General features: G+C 53.5%; 1 protein-coding gene across 4 annotated transcripts in view; it reads left to right on the top strand.

The window, feature by feature from the left end:
• LOC112444286 (uncharacterized) overlaps positions 1-9,054 on the top strand; it is a 30,140-nt gene extending 21,086 nt beyond the window's left edge. Inside the window, exons 4-5 of one of the 4 annotated variants that reach the window (XM_059881657.1) lie at positions 4,847-6,829; positions 7,614-9,054. In XM_059881657.1, coding sequence (XP_059737640.1) covers positions 7,746-8,672 — 927 coding nt within the window. In that variant the 5' untranslated portion in view covers positions 4,847-6,829; positions 7,614-7,745 and the 3' untranslated portion in view covers positions 8,673-9,054. Of the gene's footprint in view, positions 1-4,846 lie in introns of all 4 variants that reach the window. The other 3 variants (XM_059881656.1, XM_059881654.1, XM_059881655.1) reach the window with 3 other exon arrangements.
• The last annotated feature ends 884 nt before the right edge of the window (positions 9,055-9,938 follow it).

Genomic DNA, 9,938 nt, shown 5'->3' on the forward strand with positions numbered 1-9,938 from the left:
TTCTAATCCTTGCTTCTATTTCTATTGACATATGGACAGTTCAACTCCTAGCCTTTGTCCTTACTTGATTAAGCAATTCTAATCTTTTCCTGACAGTTTGATTATTGACAGTACGATCAAGTCTAACTGAATGCCAGGCAAGAAGGTATCCTTGCAAACAGAGGTCCCGAGACCAGCTTAGCAGCAGAGAGCCCTTTGGGTAACTCTTCTGTATTTTCTCCTCCCTTTCACTTTCTCTCCTTGGGCCAGAAATCACAATTCCTACCCTAATTGCTAGGTTAATATTTTTAAGTAAAAATTACTTCTCAGTTCTCCACTGCTACACCCTTCACGGTGCAGGTAAGGGTGTTCACATTTTGTTACTGTCTTTAAAGTTCTTCTAACAGCAGGTGGTCTGGGCGAACCACACAGGCTCCAGCCTCACCTGTAAACCAGTGTCTGAGACTCTGAGTTCACAATGCAGGGGGCCTGGGTTCAACCCCTGGCCAGGTGACTAGATCGCAATTCCACATGCCACAACAAAGACCCACGCATGCTGTGTCGCTTCAGTCGTGTCCTGTCCAACTCTTCGTGACCCCTCGGACTGTAGCCCACCAGGCTCCTCTGTCCATGGGATTCTCCAGGCAGGAATATTGGAGTGGGTTGCCTTTCCCTTTTCCAAGGGATCTTGCCGACCCAGAGATCAAAACTGCATCTCCTATGTCCTCTGCATTGACAGATGGGTTCTTTACCACTAGCGCCACCTGGGAAGCCCAGCACAGCCAAATAAATAAAGATTTTAAAAAGAAAATGGTCCTTTGGAGCCAGATGACCTGCAGTGTGGGTGGTGATGAAGACCTTGCACTGAAAGTCGTGGGTTGAACTCTGAGCATCCCCGGCGTGTCCAGGGAGACAGCTGTTCCAGTTCTTAATGCTGTCTGCCTTCAAGACTCACTGCAAAGCTCCAGTAATCATGACAGGATGGCATTAGCAACATTAGACAAATAGGGCAATGGAGCAGAACAAGCACCCAAAACAGCCCCAGACAAGTATAGTCAGCTGGCCTTTGACAAAGGAGTGAAGGCAATTTAATGGTGGGAATGGTCTTCTCAACAAATGCAGCTGGAACAGTTGGATATCCACATTAAAAAAAAATAAGAATCTAGGCATAGGCTTTATGCCTTTCACAAAATGAGCAAAGTCAATCAGCACTTAAAAGCACGTAATTGTAAAATGCAACACTAGAAACTTCTAGAATAGAAGAGAAAAATCTAATGACTCTGGTGATGATGGAGTGTTACTGTATTTTAAGCAGAGTGGATTCACAATGCTGTGTTGCTTTCAGGCGCACAGCTCCAGACTCTCTTCCGTTGTTTTATTATCAGGCGCGGACTATGGCTGCCCGCGCTGCACAGCGAGTGCTCGCTGTCTGTCTGTCTGCGTATGGCCGCGTGTGTGTGTGTGCACGGTGAGTGCTCGCTGTCTGTCTGCATATGGCCGCACGTGTGTGTGTGCACGGCGAGTGCTCGCTGTCTGTCTGTCTGCGTATGCCCGAGTGTGTGTGTGTGACTCTCCCCCGGCCTCGTTGCGCCTCTGGGAGCCGTGTCTGTGTGCTGTGTCCGTGTGTCTGTGTCTGTTTTGTAAATAAAGTCATTTGTGGTGTTTGTTTTGGATTGCGCATATGAGCAATACCATACATTTGTCTTTCTCGTTCTGACTTAGTTCACATAGTGTGATAACCTCTAGGTCCTCTATGTTACTGCAAGGGGCATTATTTCATTCTTGTATGTGGCTGAGGAACGCATATGTGTGTACACCACGTCTTCTTTATCCTTTCACCTGTACTGACTGTGGACATTGAGGCTGCTTCCGCGTCTTGGCCGTTGTGAGTAAGGCTGCTATGAGCACGGGTGTGTGTGCCCTTTCCAGTTATGGCTTTTCTCCTGACACACGCCCAGGACAGGAGCTGCTGGATCATAGGGTGGCTCTAGTCTTAGCTTTTAGGGACACTTCTTACTGTTCTCCAGAGTGGCCGCAGCAGGTGCAGGCCCATCGGCGTGTAGGAGGCTCCCTTTTCTCTACACCCTCTCAGCGCCTGTTGTTTGTGGACTTTTCTTTCTTCTTCCTTTTTCGGCCATGTCGTGGTTTGGGAGATCTTAGTTCCGGACCAGGGATTGAACCCGAGCCTCGTGCAGTGGAAGGGCAGAGTCTCAGCTACGGGACCCCCAGGGCACCCCTGCTCTTGTTTCTTGTGCCCTGGGAGGCTGATCTGAGGAAACACTACTCTGGTTTCATGTCCACAGGTGTTTACCTGTATTCTCTTCCAGGAGTTTTGTGACGTCGTGTCTTATATTTAGATCTTTAAGCCATTTCGAGTTTATTTTTATGTGTGGAGAGAGGGTGTGTTCTAACTTCATTGATAATGTAGCTGTCAAGCTTTCCTAACACTGCTTGTTGAAGAGACTGTCTTTTCTCCATTGTATATTCTTGTCTCTTTTGTCGAAGATTAATTGCCCGTAGGTGAGTTATTTCTGGGCTCTCTATTCTGTTCTGTTTATCTATGTCTATTTTTGTTGGCGATGACGTTTAAATACAACACCAAAAACTTGACCTATGAATGAAAATATTGATACATTGGGCTTTATTAAAATTAAAAACACGTGCTCTGTAAAAAACGCAGAAGGCAATGGCACCCCACTCCAGTGTTCTTGCCTGGAGAATCCCAGGGACGGGGGAGCCTGGTGGGTTGCCGTCTATGGGGTCGCACACAGTCGTACACGACTGAAGTGACTTAGCAGCAGCAGCAGCAGCTCTGTAAAAAACATACTAAAGGGATGAAAAGACAAGTCACAGGCCGGGAGAAGATGTTCAGGAAGCAGTATCGTCTGATAAGGAATTTGCATGCAAAGGCTTCCCTGGTAGCTCAGTGGTAAAGAACCCACCTGCCAATGAAGGGGACGTGGGTTCAGCCCCCAGTCTGGGGGATCCCACATGCCTTGGAGCAACTAAGCCCGTGCACTACAGCCACTGAGCCCTGTGCCCTGGAGCCCGTGCTTCACAAGGGAGCAGCCCCGCACAGCCAGGAATAAATAGTAATGATGATAGAGAACTTGCACCCACGCAGAATTCCTAAAGAGCAACCGGAAGGCAGCAAGCCCAACTTAAAGCCAGGTGGAAGATCTGAGCGGACTTCACCACGCAGACACGCCTGCGGCAAGTGAGTGTGTGACGAGACGCTCACGGCACACGTTTAGGGAAGTGAAAGCTCAAACGACCACGAGATACCCCTGCACACCTCTCAGGAAGGCAGAGATCTACACGGGCAGCACCAGACGCTGGGGACAACAGGGAGCAGCAGGAGCGGCAGCCGTGCTGGGGGAAGGGGCGGGTGGTCTCCCCACAGAAGCAAATGTACACCCACCACTCGACCCACCGGAACGGACAACACCTGCCCACACGGACGCCTGCACGTGAGCATTCACAGCCGCTCTAGTCCTTACTGCAAAACCCAAAAGTAACCCAGGTGTCCTTCAGCAGGGGATGGAGAAGCAAACCGTGGTCCATGCAAACAGTGGAATGTCATTCAACACTGAGAAGTAATGAGCCGTCAGACTGGAGGAGCCCTGAATGCACGTCGCTGAGGGGAGAAGCCAGTCTGAAAAGGCTACAGACCATGTGACTCCAACTCCATGGCCCTCCGGAGAAGGCGGAGCCATGGAGACCCTGAAACAGTGCTTGGCAGGAAGGATGAACAGGTGAGCACAGGGCTTCTGGGCAGTGAAGCAGCTCGGAATGATAACGCACTGGTGGACACAAGAGGTTGTCCTCTTTGTTAAAACCCACAGAACCGAGCCACACAGGGAGAGAGCTTGAACATAAACTATGCGTCTTAGTGAATACTGGTGTATAGATATTGGATCATCAATTGTAGCAAATCCACCTTGCCAAGGCCAGATGGTAATAATCGGGGAAATTGTACCAGGGGAGGGGGAGCCTAAAACTGTGTTGGAAAATGAAATCTGTAATTTAAAAAGACAACCCCTGACAGTGGTAAGCTTTGGGGGACCATGGGTGGTCTGGAAAGGTGGGCAGAGCTCCCTGTGGCTGGAGCCTCAGACACCATAGCTGTCTTTGGGGTCGCCGTCATCCACGGGGTGAAGGACAGTGGCCCCGGGCAGAAGTCAGTGACGTGGCCGTGCTCTTAGGGGCCGGGAAGGAGACTGGAGGGTCAGGTCAAGATCTGTGCAGAGGCACATGGGCAGGCCGCGGGAGGAGGGCTCAGACGCAGGTCCCACATGGTCCCCCCAGGTGGCATCCACCTCTAGGAGCAGAGCGGCTTGGCGGCCGGGGGCTCGAGGTGGGGCACTTGGGGCTGCCGGCACGGGCTCCCTCCTGCCACTGAGCTGGAGGCATCCGCTCCCCACGGGGCCCCGACCCCATGCCTCCTCAGAGAGGCTGCCCGCTGACCTCCGGAAGGGGCTGCACACGTGTTCCTGGTGGGGTTCGCCTTTCCGGCAGCAGAGCCTCGGCACCACTGCCCGAGCCACTGACACAGGCCCCCCGTGGCGCCTCAGAGGAGGGTCCGTGGCAGCCATGGGGCCCGCGGGCCTGTCCGGAGGCCCATCGCCTGCCCTGACGATGGAGGAACGGCCTGGCAATTAACTGCTACGATCAGTGTGTGTTTACAGCTTCAGCTGCTGGCAGAGAAGCACAGGAGCTCTTTCCAAAGGAATGTCCGGGGTTTGCTGGTGCTTCTGGGGCTTGGGGCTGGCAGGGGCTGCTGCCCAGGGGGTCCGCACCTGCTTCCCCTCCGCCTCCCGAGCACACGCGCTCGCCCGAGCCTCATGGCTTCTCCCCCCTCTGGCAGAACTCCCAACCGCGTCACAGCGTCATGAAACGGCCACATCGACGCAATTCGGCTCGGTGCGGGCTTGGCCGTCAGCAATAGGCAGGACGATCCCTGATCTCGAAGGACAAAGTCTGCGAGTGTAAGTGGCACGGGGTTTGAACCTGAGTCCATCTGGGGAAGACCTTGAGGGCTGGGACCTTCCTTCAGATCCCAGACCATGAAAGCTTCCCCTCACGCCCTGTGACACCGGGGCAGACGGACCCGCAGGCAGCGGCCACTGACCGCTGGCGTGGCTGAGCTCTGCCGCAGGAGTGTTGCCTGAGAGGAGGGGCTCCCTGGAAGGGTCCCCCACTCTCCCGCCGCCCACGTGCATCCGCAGCAGTGACCCCCGCCTTCCCTGCACCTTCATCAGCGTCCTGCGGCCCTCTCCAAGGCCCGCCCCGGCTCCCATGGCAGCTCCTGGGACGGCTCCAGCCAGGGACGTGCTCCCCTGGAGGATTCCCAGCCAGGTCACTGGCTTTGTGTCGTTTACTCTCTGCCCAGGCGCGGCTCTGGGTTGGACTCCTTTAAAACAAATTATGTTTTCACTTTTGGCTGTGCTGGGTCTTCTCTGCTGCACGGGCTTCTCTTGTCGCAGAGCAGGGGCTCTGGGGCACACCAGCCTCAGAAGTTGTGGTTCCCGGGCTCCAGAGCACAGGCTCACGGGCTTAGCTGCTCTGCGGTTTGTGGGATCTTCCCGGATCAGGGATCGAACCCGTGTCTCCTGCATTGCCAGGCGGCTTCTTCACCACTGGGCCACCAGGGAAGCCCTCTTTCTATGGTTTAGTGTGCACGTTTTCACTCTCCCTGAAGCTTACAAACTCAAATCATATGCTCCCCCCACAACAGCACCCAGCAAAGCATGCTGTTTGACCGAGTCTTCATCAGACCCCTGGCTGGGTGGCCTGAACACCCCCTAGACTAAAGGGTGAGGCACAGACCTCCCTGAGGCATGGCAACCAGAACAAAGGAGAACCCTCCTTTTCCTCTAGGCTGCAGTGGGAAACGGTCCCTCTCAATTTCAGGCTAATGTTTGTGGATTAAAGAAACAGTGTTGCAGTCCCAGCCAATATGCATGGATTCAAATAATGAACAAGCGGAGCAGCCAGCCGCCACACACACTCCACCCCATCTTCAGAACGGAGCTGCCAGGGTACAGGCAGCTTGAATATTTCAGGCGGCGATTTGGGGCCAGCCGAGGGGCTAGCCTGGGAAGGAATGCTGCGTCATGGGAAGCCAGGCTGGTCGCCAGTGACTCAGAACCCCCTCAGGAACCAACACGGGGGAGACGAAAGGGTGGCTTTGCCTCGTTGCTGCTGTTGGCCCTGGACTGTGCCCTGAGTTCTTGTGGATTTCAGGCCAGGGATCCCGAGGCTGGAGGGACTGGAGGCGGCTCAGATCAGAGCAACAGTTAAAAACCAAGAACACTGTTGATACAGGAATGCTATCAACTGTCAGTGATAAATTAATCAATAGGTTTTAAACAAATATTTAATTATTTGGCCACACTGGGTCTGAGTTGTGGCAACTGGGATCCTCACTGTGGCATGTGGGATCTAGTTTTCTGACCGGGGATCAAACCCGGGCCCTTGCACTGGGAGCATGGAGTCATAGCTACTGAACCACCAGGGAAGCCCCAGTAGTGATTTAAGAAATGGAAAATTGGGGGAATCCTGGTCAGAGAAGTAAAATTAAAAAAAAATTTTAAACTGATCACTTTATGTTTTCTACTGAAAGATTAATGACAGAAAGGGTAAATTAGTGAAGTCACTGTTGTGTAATAACAATAGAAATGAACATTTTCTCGGCCCCTTCGGCCCCCCGCCCTCTAGAGTGTGTGCTGTGCATCGCCTGACCAGCCTCCTAGGAGACAGCATTCGGCTCTTGTTTGGCTGCGCCTCGAGGCCTGTGGGATCTTGGTGCCCCGACCAGGGGCTGAACCTGGGCCATGGCAGTGAACGCGTGAGTCTTAACCCCTGGACTGCCAGGAAACTCCCCCGATTTCCTGTTTCTTAAATGAACTGTTGGGACTTCCCTAGCAGTCCAGTAGCTGAGACTGTGCTCCCAGGGCAGGGGCCGGGGTTCAGTCTCTGGCCCGGGGACTAGATCTCCCAGCAGCGGAGACCTGGTGCACCCAAGAAAATGAGCAAGAAATATTTAGAAAGAAAACGTGTCAACTCTACTTACAAAGGTACAACTTACCAAATTGCCTTAAGTCACAATTATCTTGAGGGGAAGGGTTTTCTTACAGCTGGGAAACATAGATTAAAACCCAGTAAATATTTCACACAAACATCCAAAGGTTATGACCATATTAATCACTTCAGTCCTATGTGACTAATTCTTGATTTTAATCTTCTGGTAACAGTTTTATGAAGCCATCAGGTTTTCCATTAGAATTCTTTAATTTCTTACCCAGTTCAGCGATATGATCTGAAAGTTATCGGAAATTTGTACTTGTCAAAAGGGTTTCCCAAGTGTCAATAGTGGTAAAAAACCCACCTGCCAATGCAGGAGATACAAGAGACGCAGGTTTGATCCCTGGGTTGGGAAGATCCCCCGGATAAGGAAATGGCTAACCCACTCTAGTATTCCTGCCTGGAGAATCTCATGGATGGAGGAGCCTGGTGGCCTACAGTCCACAGGGTTGCAAAAAGTCAGACTCAACTGAAGCGACTTAGCATGCACGCCCATACTTATAAGTCCTTTCTATGAATCTTTTTGAAGTGTTTTTTTTTTTTTGCAGAAGCATCAGAGAACAAAAGTGCTCGTCTAGATTTGCGATCAAGATGTTTTGGCTGCAGTTACAAAGGTTGCAGCACGGTGGAGCTTCGGGTTAGTGCAGTTCACAAGGTGCTTTCCTGTCCCCCCAGAAGTCATGAGGGAAAAGTTTCACTTCCCACCCAGCAGAGAGGGCGGCTGCCCCTCCTGTTCTGCTCAGGATACAGCAATTGGGTGCCTTTTCAACAGGCAGGCTTGCAAAAAGAGCAGAAGCTTTGTTATCTGCAGACAGACACAGCTTCATTTTCACCTTTTCGCACTGAAATCATTTCAGATCCCGGGAATGTTGTGCAGACAGCTCAGAGGACCCCGAGCCCCCCACGGCTTCCCCAGACCCGCATGTCTGGAAACCAGGGGAGGAGGGTTGGTAACGCCGCTAAAGGAACTGCAGGTCCGTCTGGGTTCCAGGTGTCCTTCCAGGTGTGCTGGGGGCTCCCCTGCCTGTCTTCCATGGGCAGTGAGTGAGGAGACACACACAGCCCACGGCAGGGTCTGCGGGGAGCGGGACTGGGCCAAAGACTTGCCTCGCTGGGAGGAGGAGCATTTTGATCTACTCCCATCATGTGAGCGACCACAGACCCCAGAGGATGGGACCCCTAGGGTGAAGGGGGATCACGCACAGCCTTGGCCGCTCAGTCAGTGGAGGACTGACTCTGAAAGGAGGCTTAAAATGTCCTCACAAAAAGAAAAGGAAAAGAGGGACTTCCCTGCTGGTCCCGTGGTTTGGAATCCACCTTGCAAACCTTGCAGTGCAGGGGACGCAGGTTCTATCCCTGGTCAGAGAACTGAGGTGCCCTGTGCTGCAGAGCAACTAAGGCCCAGAGCCGCAACCACCGAGCCCCCGCGCTCTGGAGCCGGCACGCCCCTGCAGGGTCCATGCGTCACAAGTACTGAGTCCACGCGCTCCGGAGCCGGCGCGCCCCTGCAGGGTCCGTGCACCACAACCACCCAGCCGGCGCGCCCCTGCAGGGTCCGTGCGTCACAAGTACTGAGTCCACGCGCTCCGGAGCCGGCGCGCCCCTAGAGGGTCCGTGCGTCACAACCGAAGACCCTGCAGGACACAAGGAAGACGTTGTGTGCAGGAACTAAGACCCGACGGTCAAATAAATAATTGAAAAGAAATACCTCACGTCTTTTTTAAAGGCTTATAATTATAGATATTTATAACCATTGTTTGTGTTTACATGTTTAGAAAAGAAAAAAATTTAAATGTGGAAAAGGAAAAGTCCTTATATGGGTGTTTTCAGCCCACTCTCACTGCATCACCTCTTCTAACGTTGCATGTGCACCTCCAGGCCTCCAGGCACAGACAGAACTTTACATGCACAGTTACCACCCAGCAGCCACTCAGCCGGGACTTGCCGGGCAGTGAACAAAGCACTCTGCCAGGGGGTCCTTCTGACAATACACGGAGGATATTGGAACCGAAGCGCTTGCTCGGGCTTATTGTCAGACGCTGGAGCAGGCAGGAGTCACGTGACCCAGATTCCAGGATCAGAGGGGTCTCCTAAGTGAGATGACATCGCATCTCAAAATTACGGGATGGGAGGAGAAGATGTGAGGTCATCTCTGCTGCATGCAGCTGCTTCCCGCTTGCTGTGGAGTAGGACAGGCTCCTGCTGGCAGAGTGGCCTCCCTCGGGTTACGGTCGTCCCCATCTCTTGCCCAAGGGTGTGATAGGCAGATGCACATGTGCATTCCGGACTGAGAGAGCCCTGCCTTTCTGGGGAGGGCCTCTTCCCACTGTGTGTGAGCCTGGGGGGGTGTCTGCCGCGGTGGGAGCAGCCCCACACGTACATGACTAGGGTGACCTTGTCTCCCGCTTTTGCTGACGGAGTCCCTGCATGTGCCTGCTGTCCCAACAGAATTACCAGGAGCAGCCCGTTTTCACTCTCAGAAGCGTCTCAGCATCACATTCGTCACCTCGAGTGTCACCCATGAGAGCACGTCAGCATGCCCCCACCTCTGTCTCAGACGCTGGGGGGCTGGCGCTCCTTCCCCTAGCAGCCCCACCCACCTCACAAAGCAGACGGCCCATCTGAGTTCCTGGACCCCGGCACATCTCCAAGCAGGAGCCAAGACGCTCTCCTTTGGGGAGCCCCCGTTTTGAGGGGGTTCCTGTCGCCCACAGTCATGAGTCCTGCTGACACAGCCTTGGTGTGGGCAGCCCTCCCTGCCCCCAGCCCGCTGCCCGCCTTCAGGTCCTGCGGGAGCCTGCCCTCCCCGCGGGCCCCACCTCCCCCGTGAGGCTTTCCTAGACACCCGGCCGCACTTCCCCAGGCTGGCTCTG

Source organism: Bos taurus, chromosome 25, assembly GCF_002263795.3.
Source record: "Bos taurus isolate L1 Dominette 01449 registration number 42190680 breed Hereford chromosome 25, ARS-UCD2.0, whole genome shotgun sequence".
In the NCBI taxonomy this organism is placed as follows: domain Eukaryota; kingdom Metazoa; phylum Chordata; class Mammalia; order Artiodactyla; family Bovidae; genus Bos; species Bos taurus.